Source organism: Lynx rufus, unplaced genomic scaffold, assembly GCF_022079265.1.
Source record: "Lynx rufus isolate CCGP_SWC_20201006 ecotype Redwood Valley unplaced genomic scaffold, mLynRuf1.p SCAF_21, whole genome shotgun sequence".
Lineage (NCBI taxonomy): Eukaryota > Metazoa > Chordata > Mammalia > Carnivora > Felidae > Lynx > Lynx rufus.
The window spans coordinates 22,093,945-22,116,455 of record NW_025814836.1 but is presented as its reverse complement, the minus strand read 5'-3'; the positions used below and the strand labels follow the sequence as shown (position 1 = coordinate 22,116,455).

At 50.7% G+C, this 22,511-nt stretch overlaps 1 protein-coding gene across 1 annotated transcript in view; it reads right to left on the bottom strand.

Annotated features, from left to right (window-relative positions):
- Positions 1 to 22,511, bottom strand: part of ABHD2 (abhydrolase domain containing 2, acylglycerol lipase) — a 107,531-nt gene that overhangs the window by 6,746 nt on the left and 78,274 nt on the right. The window contains exons 6-10 of the mRNA XM_047086662.1: positions 18,752 to 18,935; positions 8,019 to 8,111; positions 4,863 to 4,973; positions 2,753 to 2,822; positions 1,183 to 1,267 (exon numbers count right to left, since the gene is read on the bottom strand). Of these exons, the coding sequence (XP_046942618.1) occupies positions 1,183 to 1,267; positions 2,753 to 2,822; positions 4,863 to 4,973; positions 8,019 to 8,111; positions 18,752 to 18,935 (543 nt within the window). The remainder of the gene's footprint in view (positions 1 to 1,182; positions 1,268 to 2,752; positions 2,823 to 4,862; positions 4,974 to 8,018; positions 8,112 to 18,751; positions 18,936 to 22,511) is intronic.

The window sequence follows — 22,511 nt, the reverse complement described above, 5'->3', positions numbered from 1 at the left end:
CTTCTGCTTCCTTTTCGGTTGCTATTTCATAGATTCTGCGTGGCAGCATTAAAGCTACTGGTGTTACTCTGGACACCGGAAGGAAACGGCACGGCCGCTTTCTCCACTGCACGCTGCTCACTGGGCTGCTTTTGTGCAGGGAGCCTACGGCTTGACAGCGGGTTGAGGACGGGCGGCTTTATCACCTCACACACCTGTATCACACACAACATCCACTCCGAGCAGGGCACGGGGCTCCACCCACTGTGGTTTTTACTCCCCTGGCCTGGAGTTCGAGCCAGAAGGGCCCCTGCTCTGCTTAATATAGGATATTTACAAGAGAAACGTGCTTGCGGAGGGCTACAGAGGGCAGGAGAATGGGTCCCGGGGAGCTGAATTGCAGTGCAAGTGGTCTTGGGATTTCCAAGTGTTTCCTTCTGCTGCTACGTGCTCGCTCGCTCTCTCTCTCTCGTTTCTCCCTCAGCCCCTCTCTAGCATGGGGTGAGACCGAGCCGGCCTGAAACACAGCGGCATTCCCATGAGCAACGTTCTTTGCTTTTTCAGTTGCTTATATTTTTATCCTCAAAGCAGATGGAGAGGCTGTCAGAAGAGGCAGCAGAATTGGCTTTTTTGTTCTGCTTTTCGTGTCAGGTTTTTAAAAATTTTTTTTAATGTTTTTTTATTTTGAGAGAGAGAGAGAGCGAGAGCATGAGCAGGGGAGGGGCAGAGAGAGAGGGAGACACAGAATCTGAAGCAGGCTCCAGCCTCTGAGCTGCCAGCACAAAGCCGGATGCGGGGGTCAAACCCGTGAACTGTGAGATCATGACCTGCGTCGAAGTCAGAAGCTTAACCGACTGAGCCACCCAGGTGCCCCTCGTGTCATGTTTAAGTCGAAATATCTCTTTAAATCAAACTCTCCAATTTAATGGAACCATAAACCCTGAAACAATAATTTCACAGAACACTGGGGAACTCCCCCAAACCCCTCTTGGCTATGGATATAAATGACGGTCGTCTCTGGCACCAAGAGAGAACACAAGGCTCTGCCCAGGGCTCATCACAGCCCCAGTACTATCAAGGCAGGCTGAACGAGAACCCCGCCACGGGATGTCCTTCCCCACAGAAGCTGACCTACAAGAGGTGACAGAGTTTGCCATGGCAACGTGCTGAATGGCCAAGGGAGCAGCAGGAAGGAACACTTACCTGAAAGAGATTTTGGAATGGTTAGGAGGCTTTCATGCACCAAGGGGTCATCAGCTGCGTTGACCAGCATGAGAGGCACATAAATCTGCAACAGGAAAATAAAGGAGAAATAAATGATCGATTCCCTTTCTTAGACCCCCCCCCTCCTCCCGAGTCAAGGCTCAAATTCAACTACCGGACATGCCTTTGAAGCAAAGGGAAGAGGGTTCCTGTTCAGTCCACTGCACGAGTGGATTAAGGCTGCCTGTGTTCCCTGGCGGTGGCATGAACCGTAACTGCAATCTGATGGGGCCTGGCAGGTGTCCTAGGGGACCCACGTGTTCTGATGGAGCCTGGGTAGGTGCTCAATGGGGCTCACCGGCAAAATCTTTCTGATGAGACTCCCAGTATTTCAGGTTAGCCCACCTTTCAGAAAAGTGACCCTACAGAGAGTTATGTACACATTCATTCCGTTTATGCTGTGGGGAGGACAAATGGAGGGTGCTCCCTTCCAGACAAGGGAGATTTTCTAGGGGAATCTGAAGGGGAAAACCAAGAGTAGGCTGGTGGATATTGGGAAGCTCTTAGTGGGGTTGCGTTCAACATCCATTGTAGTAAAATAGCCTTTTTCATTTTAGGGGAGAAGGGCTGACGGGCACTCAGACGCTATGGACAGCCGCACCCGGGCAGCGCAGACACTGGCTGTGCCAACCTGGTGGTCTCAAACACTGGTCTAGACAGCTCAACGGTTCTGTAGCGGCTTCAATGAAGGCACCCAGAGCCTGGGGGATGATGCTAAACCAGGAGGGGTGGCCGATGTGACAGACGGCAGGACCGCAATTCACAATTACGTGCTTCAGCTGGGTGAGGAGGGGGCCGAGCCACCAGGTGGACATTGACAGGGCTCAATGGGAAGTCCTGCGCTTGAGGGAAAGGAGCAATTGTACAAAGAATGAGGAGAGACTGGTTTGGTGGTGGTGCAGGTGAAAACACGGGGCGCTGATGAGTGGCCACAAACTTAATTTAATCCACATAAAGTTTATGGCAGCTGCCAGAAACTGCGTTAATAGAAACCTGCCCATCTTGCCAGCACACCTGTTCCTCATCGTTCTGATACAGAAATACATCTCTTTTCCTCTGGGCTCACCAGATCACGGCAGGAACTTGGAGGTTTAGTCCTAGCCGCCACGCTAACAAAATGCACAATGGCCAAAAAAAAAAAAAAAGGTCCAGAATTGTAAGAAATCTACACAGATCTATGAACGACCATGGCAGGAACCAGGCAAGATTACACTGTCAAAGGAGACTAAAAAAAAAAAAAAAAAAAAAGGGCGTTGCAGTAATTTTAAGGGCTTTTACACGGATACAGGAGCAGACGGGTCCCGCTCTGCACCTAGGGGCAGCTCTGGGATTAATTTACGGAGGCCCCAGAGGGCCAGAGTTTGGTTCGCAAACAAAGCCCAAGTCAACAGCTACCGGGGTTCGAGCCTCAGGAGGTTGGGGAGCATGCTTGTTGCGTGGGGTGTGAGGTTGGGGGGAAGTGATGCTACTTCTGAGCTGCTGCTACCTCTGAGTCTGTGCTGTCACTCACCCTGTGCAGGTACCGCATGCAGCTCTCCTCCTCATAATATTCCTTCAGGGAGCTGTAGCCGTGGAACTTCCTGGGAAGGAGAGGACGAAGCCACACTCGTCACAAGGTCGGATGCAGAGTGGATTTTATTACTGCTCCCATCCCACGCTGACACGTCACATCAGTTGACAATACAGATGCACCAGCGTTAGGAGTTAGGAGCTCTGGCTTTGGTATCTGGGCTCAAATCCTGACTCTGCCACTTACAGGCCCCGTGACCTCAGGCAAACTCTTTAACCTCTCTGAGCTTCTCTGTAAAATGGAGCTAGGGACAGCACCTTCCTTAATGGCACTGAGATTTATGGCATTAAAGTGCACACCAGCACAGAAACTCAGTGTTATCTATAGTATTTATTAGCACAGGTTACACACTTCGAGTCAGTATAAAACCAGATGTCACCGCAGACGCTAGGAAAATGACATTCAAAGGCATTTATGAGAGCTCTTCTTTTCAACAAAATTCTTCCTGGCCGAGTAACCCAGACCACTGTGAATTGGAATGCAACACGTATCAGGTAATGGGCATGAGACAGAGATTCAGTTACTGATTCCATCCACCCACGGAGCAGTAGTCAGAGATAAATTGACATTTAACCAAACCTTTGATGTTCCAGAATGAAAGTCCTGTAGGTTTGCTGTGCCCTGTGCCCTGTTCATCCTGGGGCTCTGACACCAACAGGCCGAGTCACCCTCAGGCCAGGGGATCTTTGGAAACCTCTTTCTGATGCACATTAGGACTTCTGGTATCTGAATGGTGGTTTTGTTCTACCCTGACTGGCGTCTTAAAGATATCATGCCTCCCCTGAAGATGTACATCTCCTCCACTGCCAGGCCCCATAGACATCTCTGCTTGGGAAGCCTCCAGAAAGTTCAGACTGCACTGCCAGGGTCTACTCTGCAGGAAGTAGCTGAGCGCAGGTATCACCTCTGGGCCACCTGTCTGTATGCAGTCAGTCCCTTTGTGGTCCCAGAGGGCCAGGAGAGCACTCCAGGCCTCCAGTATTACTGGTGACCTTCATGAAAACTGCTACGATCCAACACCATTCAAAAGGAAGAGCTTTAGGGAGAGTTGAACACCACTCCCTCTGGGGCTTAAAAAAATTCAGACGATCAATGGGGGAGTTTAAATGTTTGGTTTCTTTCTTGTTAGTACCACAATAAAGTCGCATTTCCCATCTTCAGTGAGAGTGGGTAGAATCCATTCTCAACTTCTGAACATACCAGTGATTTTCTAGTTTCTATTTCCTTTGCATAACCGTTAACAGGCTTATTTCAAGGTTGCTTGGTGTAAGAAAGCTACTAAAATCCTGTAAGGAAGATAAGTACCCTCAGGTCAGTATCTGCCTATCTACTGGGTGAACAGTTAGCTTGCTTTAGATCATGCCTGAAGGTATCAAATAAAAACGATGTTGTTTTTAAGGAGAACGATGAGGCCACAGATCAACGTTGCCTTTTCTAGCTAAGGCTAAGCTCAATCAGAAACTATGGGTGCTAGGAAGGAAGACACTGTCAGGGTCTCAGCCTCAGGTGCCTGAAGGGAGGGGGCAGGGAAGGATAAAGGACTGAAGTGGGCAGGGTTTGTGTATTACACTCAGGAGAGACTTCACTGCCCCAAAGAAAGAGGCTCTGTTTTCTTGCAATGCACAGCCCTCTTTGTCTATTTCTTGTTTTTTACTTTGGGTAGAGACACAGATAAGTGCAAGAAATATTTCCTTCTCCTGCAAATGCAAATTACGTGGCACCTGATCCCTGCCCCAGGGTCAGAGCACGGCAGGTGGGGTAAGGGCTGTGGACAACTAGGGTGTGCGCACCCCAGGTCCCCAGTTTTCAAGCCCAGTACACCGCACAAGAATGCAGAATGAGTGGTGAGAACTTCTTGTTTTCTAAGAGCAACTAGAAATTTGGATTTTTCTGTGCAGTCTTCAGTTTTTATTAAACACTAGACATTTATTCAAAGGAAAAGAAAAAAAAGACCTTAATGCTGAAGTGGGCAGAGGAAAAGCCCTTGAGCTGGGCAATGCCGGCCTGTAGCCCCCACGCCTGGCGCCCTGCCCCCTGAGCATGGACACACCTCATCACGTTGTCATCAATCTGCATCAGGGACGTGGCTGTGTAGAGGCGGCTCAAGTCAGTGTCCTCCAGGCTCTGGGGTTTCTTAACATGGTCTCCGAAAAGAGCTTGCCTAGAATGAGACACAACAGCAAACAGAACAAGAAGCAGATGATGAACCAAATCGTGTTGTACATTTGCAACACCTTACAATTTTATTTTTCAGCTCAATAAAGCTGAAAAAAACATGTAAAGGGCAGATGATAACCGCGAGCAGAGCCTGCTTCCTTTCCCCAGGGGGTCAAGCCAGGAGAGAGTATCTGACACTCGTCGGAGAGGATACAGGGGATACAGGACACGTCGGAGAGACATCCCTTCAGCCCTCAGAATGTTCCAGAGGATGAGCTTGCAATGTTGATTTTTGAATAACTGCAGAAAGATGATTGCCAAGGTCTTGTTTTCCTTTTCAGAGGCAGCTAGACAAACTAAAGAGCGTGTTTGAGCCTAGGTGAGTACTGTCACCCTTGAACAATGCGGGGGTAGGGGCGCCAGCTTCCAGCGCAATCAAAAATCCACACAGAACTTCTGACTCCCCGGACACTTAACTATTAATAGCTTACTGTTGACCGGAAGCCTTGCCAAGAACCTCAGACAAAAAACACACATATTTTGTATGTTACATGTATTATGCACTGTATTCCTATAATAACGTAAGCTAGGGAGAAGAAAATGTTATGATAAAATCATAAGGAAGAAAAAATATATTTATAGTACTGGACTGTAAGAAATCCACAAGGGGTGCCTGGGTGGCTCAGTCGATTGAGCGTCTGACTTCGGCTCTGGTCATGATCTCATGGTTGGTGAGTTCACCCCGCATCGGGCTTGCTGCTGTCAGCGTGGACCCCACTTTGGATCCTCTGTCCGCCCCCCCTCTGCCCCTCCCCTGCTTGTGCTCTCCCCAAAAGAAATAAATGCTTAAAAATAAATAAATAAAAAATCCACATACAGGTGGACTTGTGCAGCTAACACCCGAATTGTTCAAGGATCAACTATATTGCGAATCCTTCACTGAAGGGGAGGGGAGGTCTTCGGAAGGGATCTATAGTGAGTGGTGGGCGGTCAGCCAAACAGTGGGGGGCGAAGGCTCACCTTTACACTGGTGTTGACACCGCCCCCTTCTCTTTAGGAGCTGTTTCAGTCACTTAACAAGGAAGACATTGGAAAACCCATTTAGCGCTGGGGCAAATCAACTGCTCTCCAACGTGTTTGCTAAAAAGCTTACGTATACTCTGAAAAATAGTCATGTCTACTAAGAACAAGATCCATCTTGAGAAGATGATGATAAAGGTAGAGATCAAAACACACACACTTAGACCTTCATCCCCTGCAGGGTCTCAGGCACATAGCAGAAGGAGGGCCGAGTCTGCGGTCTGGCCCTCCACGTTCTGGTGTCTACTCGCTACCCCTCTCAAAGAGGAGCACATTTCTTTAACATCTTTCCCCCAAAAAGATTATGAGGAAGATTGTATACCTACAGTTTAGAATTCACAATTTATTATTATTATTTTTTAACATTTGTTTAGTATTATTAACATTTGTTTATTTTTTTTGAAAGAGAGCACGAGTTGGGGAGAGATAGTGAGGGAGACACAGAATCCGAAGCAGGCTCCAGGCTCTGAGCCATCAGCACAGAACCCGACGCAGGGCTTCCACAAACCGTGAGATCATGACCTGAGTCCAAGTCAGATGCTTAACCGACTGAGCCATCCAGGCACCCCTAGAACTCACAGGTTAAAGTGCCCCTAAAATTTCTACATGTTTGGCTTTCTGTAGGAAATTGAAAAAAAATGTAAACACACCTAGAGCACATTCAAAGGGTTCCCTCAATTTGTTAAGAATTACACGATGGACCTTCTGGACTGATTAATTAGTGGCAAGACTGGGCCCTGTGGCCAAACAAACGTTCCCTGGGAGGAGTCCCCTCCCATTCCAGAAGTGTGGAAGGCAGACAGAGGACCTGCACTTGGTGTCAGAGGCTTGGCTTCACCCCTTCTGGAACGTCAGCAAATCCCCAGCCCCGTGTGAACCTCAGCTGAGCCACACCTGACTCATAGCTGAGACCCAAAGACCACCAGCTGAGTGAAAACAGTTTACATCCGGTCAGCCAAGGGGACAGAAGCCTCCTTTTGTACCTCCACGCACCGGTCACAAGGGCCTAGCAGCTTGGCAGCCTGAGGGGCCTGTGAGCACCAGCCCGGCCCAGACTCCCCGTGGATCCTGCCCAATCTGGGGCGCCTGGCTAGGGCAGGCCAGTGCCGTATTTTCTTCCAACCACTGCGATCAGTTAGATCGCCTTTCCTGGGATGGCATCAAAACCCCTCTAAAGTTGCTCCGTTTGCGTCCCCGTGATGGGCCAGGCTCTGGAGGTGGGGGAGGTGGATCAAACGCAGCCCAGGCCCTCCAGTGCTTTACAGTTTAGTTCAAGACACAGGACTCACACCGGGGAAGCAACAGAAAAACAGTTCGGGGGTGAAGGAGTTGGCTTCACAGAGGAGCACGGAGATGGACCTAAAGTATGGGTAGACGTGACAGGAAGGGCATTTTCGGCGAAGCCCCGGTGGCGTGGGAGAGGCCAGAGGGCGCGGGACCTCCAAGTGGCCCAGGCCGGCTAGAGGGAAGGCGGGTGCAGGGGAAGGGGGAGGGACGGTGTGACTATTAACAATCACGACGATAAAGCCATCGCCAATACCTACTGACCTGTCCCGCACGCCGGGCGCCGCTCCAAGCGTGGTCAGGGGCGACCCCACCCAAGCACTGTGAGCAGGAGCGAGGCAAGACCGGCATGGGGAACACGCAGAGGCGTGCACGAGAGCAGCCTAAGGAGAAAGGTCCCCAGACGATGACCGGCCCCCTCGGGGTTGCTCTAGTTTGGGCAAGAACGGCGTAGAATGGTTCCTCGTCTTGGGTACGTGGGGAATCACGAAAGCAGAAAGCGAGTGGGCGAATTGGGTAGCTCGGGACCAGTTTGCTTCTGAGCGAGTCACAAAGCGGTCGGCAGAGAATCTGCAGCAACCCTGCCTCTCTCGTCCTCCTGGAGAACCGCGAGTTCTGGCCTTCGTGACTCGGGAATGAGCTCAGAGGGGAACGGTCTCCTGACGGGGCACGGAAGGCGACGCACCTGTGCGAGAGGATGATCTTCTTCATGTTGTCCGCCATGAGGAAGTTGTAGAAGCGCCGGCACTGGTCCCACTGCATGAAGGTCTCCTGGGCCCTGAAAAAACCACGGGGGGAGTGAGAGACCGCGCCCTGGAAGACGCGCTGGAGGATGTGCTGCCGGGAGGCCTTGCAGGGACCCGCTAGCGGCACGCGCTGGGGCCCCGAGAAGGTGCTCACGGCACCTGTCCCTGGAGGAGGAGGGCACTGGCTCCCGCCCCAGAACACGGGTCTTTGCGGGGTGGTCTCCAGCTCTCCGCAGGGGAGCCGCAGGGCTGAATGCAAGGCCCCAGCGGGGAAGCTCTCTGGGGGCACAGGCTTTGTGGGTGGCAGTCCCGACACCCCCTTGCGGCACAGTGGCCTTTCTCAGGACCTGTCAGTACTGGCATTTGAACACGTCCATTCGGCTTCCCACCTGGCCAGACGGTTTTTCTGGCTTAGTGAACGAGTACGTAAGGTGGGGGTGTGGAGAGGCACAGTGCAGGGAAAAACTTAAAAGAACTTCTCGGTCGCTGTTTGAGAGGCAAAGGGAAAGCATACAAGGGTGGGCTTCCTATTGATTAGCCTTAGAATGTTTAAGGGGCAAGGAAACGGAAGAAGACGACGGGCGACCCACCCTCCCTGGGCGCGGCTGCGGCGGCTGGTTCTGAAGTCTTTTCCCCCCTCAGGCTACTATGCACCGGTAGCATGACTAGGCCTACCTGACCTGAGGGCCACCGCCTGAGCCCCAGCAGTAAAAGGCAGGTAGTATTGTCCCCACTCTAGATTAGGAGACCACCACGCACTCAGGTCAAGGGAAAGTGCGGCCTTCTCTGCGCACCTGCGCAGATTTCCTCGGCCACACGACAGGTGAGCAAACACCAGTGTGCTAATTCCCACCGCCTGGCTCGGCCCTCCCTGCTCAGTGCTCTCTTCCCTGGGTGTGAACCCAAACATCACCGGGTCCATGCTAACTCCCACCTTGCAGACGTCTGGGTCTCGAGGCCTGCTTCCACTCTGGGGGTGAACCGGGTGTCACCACTCCTACGCGGGGTCCATCGGTTTCCTATCCCAGACGGCCAAAGAGGGGACGGGGTGGTTCATAGGTTTTTTTTTTTTTTTTTTTTTTAATCCAGAAGAGTTTATAAAAGTTATTTCCCCCCAAGGCTGCCACCCTTCAATTTTGGAACGGCAAACATTTCCCATAATACCGTGGTTAAAAAGTAAGAGGTAGCGGGAGGTTAAAAGCAGAAGGGTTTGTGGCTTTAATGGTGTGTGACATGCTCATAAAACGTGGGCTGAAGTTCACATAAACCGTGGGAAAGCTAACACTGCCTTCAAAGGTCAAAAGGCCATTCTATAAATGCACGGGGGGCTCCCCAAATGCCGCAGACACAGAAAGGATAGGCCAGATCACTGTGGGTGGGACCCCACAGTGGGTGGGGTCCCCAGGGATCTGGACACTTGCCTCTTGGTCTGAGCGAGGAGGAAGGAGGGAAGTCACCCAATCCATGAGCCAGAATCTGCTTCCTCCGCTGGCATCCCCTCCTCTGACCTTGGACCCAGGCTGCCCCCTCCTCAGAGAGCAGACAGTCTCGTTATCCCAGCTTTCTCTTGCCTTTGTCCGTTTCTTCCTTTGCTGCCTTCGTAACTGCTTTGGTTAGCACGTCCTTCATATTAGAGGGAACGCATAAGGCAGGAAGTGGGGAGGTGCTGACCATAAACATTAACACCTGAACGACAGCACTGCGGAGGCTCTCTTGACTGAAGATCACAGGCACCACTCACTGAGAGGCTCTGGGGGACGCACAGGGGCCCTGGGCTCGAGGAGGACAGGGAATAAGGATGCTGGAACCATCTCCCTCCATCAATGCTGGCTGACGCTGATTCCCAGCATCTCTGCTTTACTGCTCAGCATACACAGGGACTGTCTTTCACCACCTTTGTGTATAAAATTAAGGGACTGGCACTTAATTTTATACTGGTTGAATAAAACACAATCAAGGGCAATGTGTTATAAATGCATTCATTCCATATATTTAAAAAAAATTTTTTTTTTCAACGTTTATTTATTTTTGGGACAGAGAGAGACGGAGCATGAACGGGGGAGGGGCAGAGAGAGAGGGAGACACAGAATCGGAAACAGGCTCCAGGCTCTGAGCCATCAGCCCAGAGCCTGACGCGGGGCTCGAACTCACGGACCGCGAGATCGTGACCTGGCTGAAGTCGGACGCTTAACCGACTGCGCCACCCAGGCGCCCCTCCATATATTTTTTAAAAGGCCTCATTTCTTCAATCCCAACAACAACAACATGTGGAGGGAAATCCGAGAGGAGAACCTATAGACTAAAAGAAACTTCCGAGACAGATCAACAAATGCCACGCGTAGGCATTACGTGGATCCTAATCAAACGAGCCAACTATTAAAAACCTTCTGGGGAGCCTGGGTGGCGCAGTCGGTTGGGCGTCCGACTTCAGCCAGGTCACGATCTCGCGGTCCGGGAGTTCGAGCCCCGCGTCGGGCTCTGGGCTGATGATGGCTCAGAGCCTGGAGCCTGTTTCCGATTCTGTGTCTCCCTCTCTCTCTGACCCTCCCCCGTTCATGCTCTGTCTCTCTCTGTCCCAAAAATAAATAAACGTTGAAAAAAAAATTAAAAAAAAAATGAAGCTAATTTCTGTATATCAAATCCCATTTGTCCACTGACTCACACTATCTTTAAAAAAAAAAAAAAAAAAAAAAAACCTTCTGTGAGATAATCAGGGAAATCTCAACGCTGAGTAGAAATGGGATATTAGGGAATCATTCATTTCTTGGCATGATAATGGTACTGTGGCTACATAAGAAAAAGTTCTTAGAGTCTTTCAGTGCAAACTAGTAAAGTATTTTCAGATGAAATGATATGATGCCTGGGATTTGCTTTGAAATAATCAGCTTCTGGGGTAGCAGGGGGTGCCTGAGCTGTGGAGGAACGAGAGTGGCTGTGAGCTAGGCATTGCTTAAGTGGGTGATGGGTACCCGGGAATTCAAGATCTTACTCTTTTTTACTTTATATGTGCCTAAAATTTTCCATCGTAATGAAGGAGGAAGAAGAAAAAGAAAATAGACAATTATTTTAGATTACGAGCTACTGAAAATTATTTGCCCTGCTGAGGAGATCAAAGTTCAAAGAGATACAGAGAAAAGTCGAAGTTAGTCTTAACCGGGTAACTGTGAGCCTCAACAATCATTCTCAGGGACGGCAAAGAGACCGGTGGGTCGTGTGGAGCACAGCGCAGTTCCCATTGAGGCCGAACTCCCATTTTGCTGCCCTGTTTTTGCAGCGAGAGGAGGCAGGAGGCAGGAGGCAGGAGCAGGTGGTGTGGCAGATGGGCCGGGGGCCTTGGGGCGGGCGGCGGCATGAAGGTCTCACGAGACGTCCAGGCCACCCGGCTGGTGAGAGTCGGAGCAGGGACCTGAATACCGCCCATCCGACCCCACCACATAGGTCACCAGACTCTGCAAAACCACTTCACCTCACCAAGCCTCATCTGACAGATCAGGGGCTTGAATGAGAGAATCCATTTCATACTGATTGCTCTATGGCTGAGGTAGCTAGACAGCTTTATCACAGGCCCGACAGAGGACTTTAGTGGTGTTTCGCTGCTCCTGTTAATGGTCGATGTGGTGAGTGGAGAGCTGGCCAGCTGGTGGTGGTAAGGGGTCTGGATTCTGGCCCTGGCTGAGGAGACCTGGGGGGCGGGCAGGCTCCTGAGAAAGATGCGGCGTGTATCTCCTAAGGACGGGACAGACGTCTGCCTGGAAACCAAGGCGAATGGATCAGGAGGGAAGAGAACACTCAGCTGAAACCCTGACAACATGGCGGACTGACTGCCAGCAAATGGGGAAGGACAGGGAAGGACAGACTGTTGCGGTCTTGGGTAGTGACAGGCCCCCGGGCGGGCCACACACACAGGGTGAACGAAACTCAGAGGAGAGCAAGCAAGGTTTCACGGGCATCAGCAGGACTTGCTGACATGGGACCAGGACTGGAAGGAACCCTGTGGAGGCCCCTGGGTGGCTCTGAGGGAAACTTCCAGCAAGAGAAGCAGAAGAGTGCTCTCCGCAAGAAAACACATTCCTGGGTTGAGCCCAAGGTCCAAGGTGGAAAAATATGAACAGAACATTTGGGTGACATCTGGCAGACGTTGTTTGAAGCAAGCCACAAATTGGGCACCAAAGACAGGGGACTTCGGCTCTCCAGACAATGAATGAACCCCTTTACTTGTCCAAACAGCAGAACCTCTGTGTTCTTCTTTTAAAAATATTTGTTATTTTTAAGAGGGAGAGAGGGAGAGAGAGAATCTCAAGCAGGTTCTGTGCTGTCAGTGCAGAGCCTGACACGGGGCTTGAACCTATGAACCATGAGACCATGACCTGAGCCGAAACCAAGAGCTGGGTGCTCAACTGACTGAGCCACCCTGGCGCCTCCAAACCTCCATGTTCTTGGCTTGTCTCTAGATGGCTACGTTCTCTACGAGAGAGAGGGGACAGCAGGATGGGCTCCCTGGGCTGAGCCACCAGGAGAGTCTGGCCACCGAGGGCACAAGAGAGATGTGTCATAATGAACAGTCAGGAGAAGGCTCTGAATCCTCCAGGAAGGCAGGTTTCATCCACTTCAGAAAGAACCAGGATGACTCTGCCGGGGCTGATGCCTCCCGAGAGTCACAAAGCTATTCTGTCATCGAGACTGCAAATGAGAAGCAGAGTACCTCCCAAAGCAGCAGGCTTCACCGGGACATGTGTGGATTTTGAAAGAACTTTATCCATCCATCTGTCCACCTACCTTTTATCAAAACAAACAAAGTTCTTTTAAAATGCCTTTGTTTCTGATCACTGTAATGTTAAATAATAAGATATTTTCTGCACTGGTTTCCCAGCCACCTGCTGGTGAGCGGTTTCTATCGGAACAGTTATGAGAGTTTTAAAAGGTGTTGTGGGTGGGGTGCCTGCTCAGTCGGTTAAGCATCCGACGGCGGCTCAAGTCATGATCTCGTGGTTTGTGCGTTTGAGCCCCGCGTCCGGCTCTGGGCTGACAGCTCAGAGCCTGGAGCCTGCTTTGGATTCTGTGTCTCCCTTTCTCTCTGTCCTTCCCTCCCTCATGTTCTCTATTCTCTCTCTGTCTCTCAAAAATAAGCAAACATTAAAAAAATATTAAAAAAATAAAAATAAAAGGTTGTGGAAGAAGACGGATTTTTAGATCACTCAGAAGAGGATCCAAAGGAAACAGGCATCCACAGTCACGTTCAGGGCAATCCACCGGGGCAGGGAGGAGCAGAGCCAGGCACTTCACGCTGCTGGGGGGCTCTGCTCAGAGAAAGCTCAACCTCCCAACTCAGAGTTTGCAAAACGAGTGGACTAAGCACTGATTAAAAGGAACTGAAGTCGGAAGAGAATGAGCTGGGGGAAAGCACGCACCTAACGCCCAAAGGAATTCAAGTCTCCCGGCTCAAGTAAATTATATCTCAGAGTGCTGAGACCCTGCGAGGGCGGCCAAACATCTTTTCTGTGGTCTTCCAGAAAACATGGAGGATGTGAATGAGACGCAGGTTCTGTGAACCTGGGCACGCGTGACCCTAACATTCCAAAAAGGGACAACAAGGCAGGCGTGCTACAAATGAAGACGTGGACGTAGGCAATATTACAACATACCTTGAACGTAATGTGCTAAAGAAACTTTAAAATCAAACCATGTTAAGCATCTCCTGGCATGTTATCACACCAGTGTAAGAAAACTGTTTTTCTCTGGGGAGGGGAGTTTCTCTTCCAAGTTTTGCCCATCTACAATCTTTTATTTTTTTCTTTTTAAAAATTTAATCATGGTGGTAAAAAAAAAACCACATACCATAAAATTTACCTCCTTAACCATTTTTAAGTACACAGTCCAGTAGCGTTAAGCATATTCACAGTGATGTGTCATAAATCTCCAGAATTTGTCCGTCTTGTGAATCTGGAAGTTTATATCCGTTAAACTAGGACTTCCCATTTCCACCATTCTACTTATTTTTACATAGTTGCGCTCCTCATTACTTTTTTCATGTTTATTTATTTTTGAGACACACAGTGAGAGGGAGAGAGAGGGAGAGGGGGAGGGGCAGAGAGAGAGTTGGAGAGAGAGAATCCCAAGCAGGCTCCACACTGTCAGCACAGAACCCGATGTATCCTCACTACTTTAAATATACACGTTCTTTTATGTTACACATTTTCTTGATTTTTAAATGTAAAATCTCCCTTGTTTTCCACTGTGATTTGTGGATATTTTATGACTATTCCTCCTGCTGGACAGGTGCCGGTTATCTCTAGCTTGGCCCTGCAAGACAGTCGTACTGTCCTGGGGGCAAAACCAAACAGCCTTGAACGGTGTGGCCTCTGGGAGGAAGGACGGTGGAGCATCTGGTCCGGAGAGACCCAGGCAAGAGGGCTTCTGGCTGGCAGCTGGTTCGGGGGACAGGGCTGACCTGCGGAGAGGTCATCACCTCTAGCTAGTTCAGCTTGAGAGTGCAAGCGAAAGAAAACCAGCTCTGCACTGGGACGTGGGCCCAGAATCCTTCATTCCAGCCAGCGGGGTTTTGGGGTAGGGTGGGGCACGGAGCTCGGACAAGGGTAGGGACTGCCAGTCCCCTCTCTGCCTCATCAGACTATTTGCCCTGAGGATGTCCTTTTATAGGAACAGGATTACTACGCGAAAGGGTCTGTCACCCTCATTTTTCTGAGAGGAAAGAATTAGCAATAAAGAATAAACAAAAACCCCCAAGACACTAAGGGCAAGCCATCTGGTCAGCTTCACACCCCAGTGGTGGAAAAGCCAAGCATTCTTCCAGGCTGGAGTTCTGCCCACAGAGCTTCGTCTAAACTTAGCAGATTCTCCCCCCATGCTTGGCCCTGATGCAAAATTACTGATTGTTAAAACCGGCATACAGTTCTTGCACTATAAACACAGATCCGATGAAGGGACAAGTCTATAGAGGGACTTTATGAATGACAGCCCTTGCTTTTGTCATAGACGCAGCCATAGTCTGGGGTTTGCCCACGCAGAGCAAACGAGAGAATATATACGCCATTTGGCTGGAAAGTGATGTCTGGTGTTCTCTGCGGCAGGGAAGCTTGCGGAAAGCACCGTGCTGAGACCCAGCGGTGCTCACACGCTCCCCCAGCCAGGAGCCGACCGACACGGAGACCTGGGAACTTGTCTGTTGTCCTTTAAGGGCCCCCCCCCCCCACCTGGACCCTGTGCCTACCCTCACCTCCTTCCAAGAGCCCTCCCCTCTGGCCTCCTCGCTTGACTGGGGACTTCCTGGGCACCCAGATGCCTAGTGTGGAATCTATTAGTGACGCGTATCGGTTGGTTTGCTGCTTTGTAAACATCCTTCTACTGTCGAGAACTGCCGTGAGGTCCTCAGACACAGGCTGTCTCTCATCCCTCAACTGCAATGACACGCCTGGATTCGAATCATATTATTACCGGCAGATTCTGCAATGCCAGATTGTTGAGGGCTCCCTTAGGAACGAAGACACGATTTGATCGGAAACCAGCCCCCTAAAAAGGCTTTCCTTCCCTTTTCTTTAAGCTCCATGAGGGCAGGAAATTTTTCCGCCTTGCTCCCGGCTGCGTCCCTGTTACCTAGAAGGGTGTCTTGGCCGAAGGAACCAAACGAATCAAGGAACGAATTAACCTGCACGTAAGCTTCTGGCCCCGCCACTCCTGGCCGATCGCCACTCACTGCACGAACTTAGAATCAAGAGTCTTTGCAGGAACGTTTCCAACGACTAATTCAACCAGAGTTGCACTCAGTCTGACCGCACACGTTTCCGGGACTGGCTGGCAGCTGCTTGCGCTGAGGGAACTACGCGAAGTCTACGAGACGGCAGGCATTTCGGGTTCTTGTATCCTGCTCTCGGGTGGTTCGGCACATCCTAGATGAGCTTCTCTGGCGGCAGCTAGGCTTTGCGAACTATGGCAAGCGGGCACGGCTGCTGGCCTGGGGTTGGCTCTGGCTACGGGGCTGGTGCGCTACCGGGGTGAGAAGCCGGCGGGAGGGGACGGGTCACTGGCAAGCGGTTCTCTAGGCTCAACTAGGAGAGATTTACCGGCAGCACGGACTCCCGTGGGGCCCCGGCAGAGGCAGACGGGCCCTCCCTGCTCCACCTCGGCGTAAAGGAAGCGTGGCTGCCATCGTCCCAGTGCCGCAAAGGCTCATCGCCCTCAAGCCTTGGCAGGAAAAAAAGGTGACACTGGTTTTGAGTAAGGCACTGTCCTTCGGGGAGTAGATTTCATTAAAACGTTGAGGGCACCCGAGCCCAGGGCGGCGCCCGCACACACAGGGCGATGGGGTCCCCCCTGACCTGCCACCACTTCCAGTGTGTACGTAGGGCCACAGGATCGTGGCCCTAGTGTGGGTTCTCTGTGCTCCCGAGGATGAAGTTGCCTCTTGGTCTCCTTACTGTACGAGGTTGATGTGATAATGAGTAAGTATGAGTGTGAAGATCTCTGAGGTCTCAAAGGAAGGTGGTGTAGACTGTCTGCCAAATGTACGGCACCTCACAGAGTCTAAACTTAGCAGATTTTAAGCTCCCTTCGCGTGAGGGCAAACCCCTTAGTTCACCAACCGCACGGATCATATGCTCTTGCCAACAGCAGATGGCGCTGCTGCAGCAAAAGGAAAAGAAGCTGCGGTCGTTTAAGATCTTGTGTCTTGGTGAAAAAAAAAAAAAGAAAGAAAAAAGAAAACAAACTTGTCCTACATCCTCCCACTTATCAAATGCTGTGCTCTCTGGACACAAAGTCCGTGCTCAGAGCACTGGGTTTAGGAAGGGACTCTGGTGATTCCAATCTTACAGGTGATAGAAGGCTTGCTGAAAACCGGACCATCTGTCAGGCGAGAGCAGGCAGGGTCCTCGTGTCAGGACCCGTTCCCCTGAATCCTGTGGTAGGGACCTTACTCTCTCAGCGACTTGGTTAACTCCGGTTACATAACAGCTATGAATTGGGAACTGGATATTTCTAGCCAAGATCAAGGGACGTGTCCCTTCAGCTGGCTCTCTGGAGCACAGAGGGCAGTGAATGGGAGGATTCCTGGCAGGAGGATGAGGGGTATCCAGTATCATCACTTCGGCCCATGATACTAGAGCTGGAGGGGCCGCTGAGGTCCCCAGGCCCAGTGGCTGCTAAATGTGGCTAAATATCAGAAGTCACTCGTGGAATGTGTCCAAATGCAGATTCCTGGCCTCATGCCCCAGATTCTGGAGCCCAAATCTCCAGGGCTGGGACCCAAGAAACTGGATATATTTCTAAGATGGTCCCCCGAGGGGTTCTTAATGCAGTGAAACTGTCACCAGTTCACCAGACTGGTCTTTGTGACCCACTAGCGTTACCTTCTTGTCCCACCATGAACGATGGTCATTATTGGTCACTGGCGGACTCTCTACGTCCCTGTCCTGCACACGTGTGCACTCCTCTGACCCTCACAGCGGCACTACGAGGTAGGTACAATTTATTAGTATTGTCTCCCCACCGTGCAGGCGAGGAAAACTAGAACCCAGGCCTCGGCCCTAGAACTCAGGAACGGTTCCGTCAGGGATGTTTTTCAAGTCTTCTTTCGGGCCCATTTAAATCCTCCTTTTTGGCCAGCTTTACGCCTCATGGGCAGAGGCTGAATTCTAGGCTTGCATTTGCCCTTTGGCTGTGCCGGCTTCAAATTCCAGTTAACATGTATCTTTGGAAACAACAGACAGCCTCTATCCATCAGCAAATGCCGAAACAGGTTTAAGCAGCATTTTGAGAGGTAACGGGAGGCCAAAAGGAAGGAATCATTTGTTAACTATAAGGACTGTTTGGTATTAGGTCGGATCAATGACGGAGACTTTTTTTACTTTCTTGTGCAATACTGGATTTCCTCAAGAGATCTTTAATAATCGGTCATACCCATGCGTTATACAAAAGCCATTATCATGTAGAGTGAGTACGGGAAAAATGTGAATGCATTTGAAGAGTCTGGAGAAGTGTGCGTGAATGAATGAGCGTGTGTGTCTGCTGGCTCTCGGGAGATCTGGGGCAGCACTGATCTTGAGGGGGAGTCAGAGCAGATGATAATGCGCTCCTAGGGCTCATCCTGTGGGGCTCTGTGGGCAGGAGACTAAGGGGTAAGATAAACCTTTATCTAGCAGGTCGTCTCCCTTGTGGTGATGTCTGGGATGCCGAACGGAGACTAGTATTTGAAGGTGAGGGCGCAGATTCACCGGTTTCTACAGATCCTTCCCCATGTCTTTCGAGACTCAACTCTTCTGTAGGCAGGAAGGATCTGGGGTCATAAGACCCCGCTCCCAGATTCTGGGTTACCCGTCTCGTGTTCTTTGGTAAACCCACAGTTCTTACAAAACTTCTGCAGCACGAACAGATAAAATCACCTCGCAGAGACTCCACAGGGAAACCGCGGCCTATTCAGTTACAGATCTGATTGCCGAGTACAGCTGCGGATCGGGCTTAAGGAGTCTGGTAAGACAACTCCCATGTGTGATGTGGAAGCAAACCAAGGTGCCTCCAAGGCCCAGACACTTCCACGGTCCCTCTGGTCTTCCCCGGCCAGCGCTGGAGCACTGACTGGGGCACCTCAATGAGCGGAGCGCAAACCAAAGACCCCGACGGGGGAGAGAGGCAGGCAGAAGCAGGCGGGGAGGCCACTCACCTCAGCGCGCTGTACCCCTGGCACACGCTGACACAGCACAGGACCTTCTCTTGGTTGGCCTGAGTCTCCCCCAGGTATTTACACACGATGTTACCGCCCAGGCTGAAGCCCACGACGACCAGCTGGGTCTGGGGATAGGTCTTCTTGATGTAGTTTACCATGGCTCCAAATTCCCAGGTACAGCCTGTGGGCAGAGAGGGAAGGCCACTCCATCACTGTAGGCGCAACAAAGACTGGAAAAAACGTGAGCTGGAGGGTTACTAAATGGGTGCTAAGATAGTAACAGAGAGAGCGGGGTGTGTGTGTGTGTGTGTGTGTGTGTGTGTGTTCAGAGAGAGAGAGAGAGAGAGACAGATATACAGACAGACAATTCTCTTGGGCTACCTGGAGAGAAGTTTCCAGATGCTCCTCAGTAGGGAGGAGACGCGGTCTTAGTAGGGCCCATGAGGAGAGGTATAGACAGATGTATCAGACGTGCAATGCTCTTTGAAGGTGGGTTGTGGAAAAACCTTCTAGATGCACATGGAAATCAAAACAGATATTCATGGGGCACCTAGGTGGCTCAGTCGGTTGGGCGTCCAACTCTTGATTTCAGCTCAGGTCTTGATCCCAGGGTCAGGGGACCAAGCCCTGCGTCGGGGTCCGTGCTCAGCATGGAACCTGCTTAAGATTCTCTCTCCCTCTCCCTCTGCCCCTCCACCACTCGTACTCTCTCTCTCAAAAGTAGAAATAAATAATAATAAATACATAAATAAAACAGGTATTCAGGGCGTGCGTGAGCACATTTGTTCGCACACAGACATACATGAAAGCAAGAGCAAAACCCTTTGGGATTAGCTTCTCAGGCTCCAAAACACGACTCTATACCCATGTGTACAATGACTCATGGTGTTAAGAAAAGTACCAAGTGTATGTTATTACAGGATCTTCTTGTCAGCCTGGGGGAAGGACGGAAAGACAAATTCAGTCCAGCGGGACGGCCAGGATGCTCTATAGAATAAGGATAAAATGTTTTTGGTGGCATAAGGACAGAGCGCCGAGGGAGACGGACGCATTCAGAAGGACACAGAGGAGACCTCTGCACGGAGGCGGCCTTGTTTGCCCAGGAGGGATGGTCTCAGCTGGCTCCACGGGGAAGCCTGCGAAGCTGTGTTCTGCCTCAGCAGCTTTGCTAAGAGGAGGAGGGTAGTGCCCTACGTGGGTGGAGGGGTTTGTCACATCCTTCTAAGACCCAGCCCCAGGCTCTTCGGGGAGCCGACTTAAAATGAAACCTAACAGGGAAAGAGGGATGTTGGCAAGACGCGTGCACACGACACACGGCGTGAGGAGACCGTGGGTTGATCACGGAAACACGGGGCGCCTGGGGGGCTCTGTCGCTTAAGCATCTGACTCTTGGTTTCGGCTCAGGTCATGATCTGACAGTTCGTGACTTCGAGCCCCACACTGGGCTCTGTGCTGACAGTGTGGAGCCTGCTTGGGACTCTCTCTCTCCCTCTCTGCCCCGCCCCTGCTGGCTTGTGTTCTGTCTCAGAATAAATAAATAAACTTAAAAAAAAATTTATAATGGAAACACGAGCGGTTGACCTCGGCACCAGCTCAGAGGTTTTGACACCCCCAATGAGGGCTAAACAGCTTCTTCCCTAACCAGCAGGCCGTGGGCCAAGCGCCTCTCACGGAGGGATGCGGCCCAAGCCAGTCCAGCACAGCCCGTGCAGGGGTTCTCAAACTACGATGTGTATAGAATCGCCTGGAGAGAGAGGCCGTTAGGAATGGGCATCCGTGGGCTTCGCCCCCAGAGAAGCTGACTCAGTAAAATGAGGGCCAGGCCCAGGAACCTGCATTACAATTTTTTCGGAATAGGTAAAACATGCACCTGGAACAAAATTTAAATAGCGTTAGAGATGTGGTCACAGGTAACTTCTAATATTCTCTTTAAAAATATCAGTGGTGGGGCGCCTGGGTGGCTCAGTCGGTTAAGCGGCCGACTTCGGCTCAGGTCATGATCTCACGGTCCGTGAGTTCGAGCCCCGCATCGGGCTCTGTGCTGACAGCTCAGAGCCTGGAGCCTGTTTCAGATTCTGTGTCTCCCTCGCTCTCTGCCCCTCCCCCGTTCATGCTCTGTCTCTCTCTGTCCCAAAAATAAATAAACATTAAAAAAAAATATCAGTGGTAACATACAGATTATTTAGTAACCTTGTGTACTGTTTCTTTTTTTAAACAATATATATGTCTTGGAAACCACTGTTTAACAATACACAGAAAGCCACCCTAATTTTTTTTTAAGTAATCTCTGCACCCAACATGGGGCTCACACTCATCATCCCAAGATCAAGAGTCAGACGCTCCACTGACTGAGTCAGCCAGGAGCCCCTGCCCTATTCTTTGTTATTTTTATTTAATGAGGCATAACATAATACTCAGGAAAGTGCACAATGAATTTGTACATGCTTACACCCATGTAAACATTGCCCAAACCATTTCAGCCATTGTTTAAATTACTTTAAACAAGGGGCGCCTGGGTGGCTCAGTCGGTTGAGCGTCCAGCTTCGGCTCAGGTCATGATCTCACCGTTTGTGAGTTCGAGCCCCGCGTCAGGCTCTGTGCTGACAGCTCGGAGCCTGGGGCCTGCTTCGGATTCTGTGTCTCCCTCTCTCTCTGCCCTTCCCCCATTCACACGCTGTCTCTGTGTCTCTCAAAAATGAATAAACATTAAAAAAAAATTTTTTTTTTAAATTACTTTTTTTTTAATTTTTTTTTTTCAACGTTTATTTATTTTTGGGACAGAGAGAGACAGAGCACGAACGGGGGAGGGGCAGAGAGAGAGGGAGACACAGAATCGGAAACAGGCTCCAGGCTCTGAGCCATCAGCCCAGAGCCTGACGCGGGGCTTGAACTCACAGACCGCGAGATCGTGACCTGGCTGAAGTCGGACGCTTAACCAACTGCGCCACCCAGGAGCCCCTAAATTACTTTAAACAAGTAATTGTAACTTAAGACTTGAAAAGGCCAATCTAGGTTTCTAGATTTTCTCCAAAGCTTCGATGTGATGGCGTCGATCTGATGGCACATTAGAATCACCCAGGGATCGGGGCGCCTGGGTGGCGCAGTCGGTTAAGCGTCCGACTTCAGCCAGGTCACGATCTCGCGGTCCGTGAGTTCGAGCCCCGCGTCGGGCTCTGGGCTGATGGCTCAGAGCCTGGAGCCTGTTTCAGATTCTGTGTCTCCCTCTCTCTCTGCCCCTCCCCTGTTCATGCTCTGTCTCTCTCTGTCCCAAAAATAAATAAACGCTGAAAAAAAAAATTTTAAAAAGAATCACCCAGGGATCTTGTAAAACAACACCAATGCTTGGGTCCTCCCCAGACTAATTAAATCAGAGTATCTGGGGGTGGGACCCGGGCATGGGAGGTCTCGCACAAGATCTGTAGGTGCTTCCCAAGTGCAGCCGGGGCTGAGAACCACTGATATAAGGGATAAGGACCTCCGTGGCTCAGACAAATATGAAAAAGCAGATTTAAAAAAAAATTTTTTTTTTAGTATTTATTCAATTTTGAGACAGAGACACAGCATGAACAGGGAAGGGGCAGAGAGAGAGGGAGACACAGAATGTGAAGCAGGCTCCAGGCTCTGAGCTGTCAGCACAGAGCCCGACGTGGGGCTCGAACTCACGAACTGTGAGATCATGACCTGAGGCGAAGTCGGACGCTTAACTGACTGAGCCACCCAGGCGCCCCTGAAAAAGCAGATTTTGAAGCATACTCTC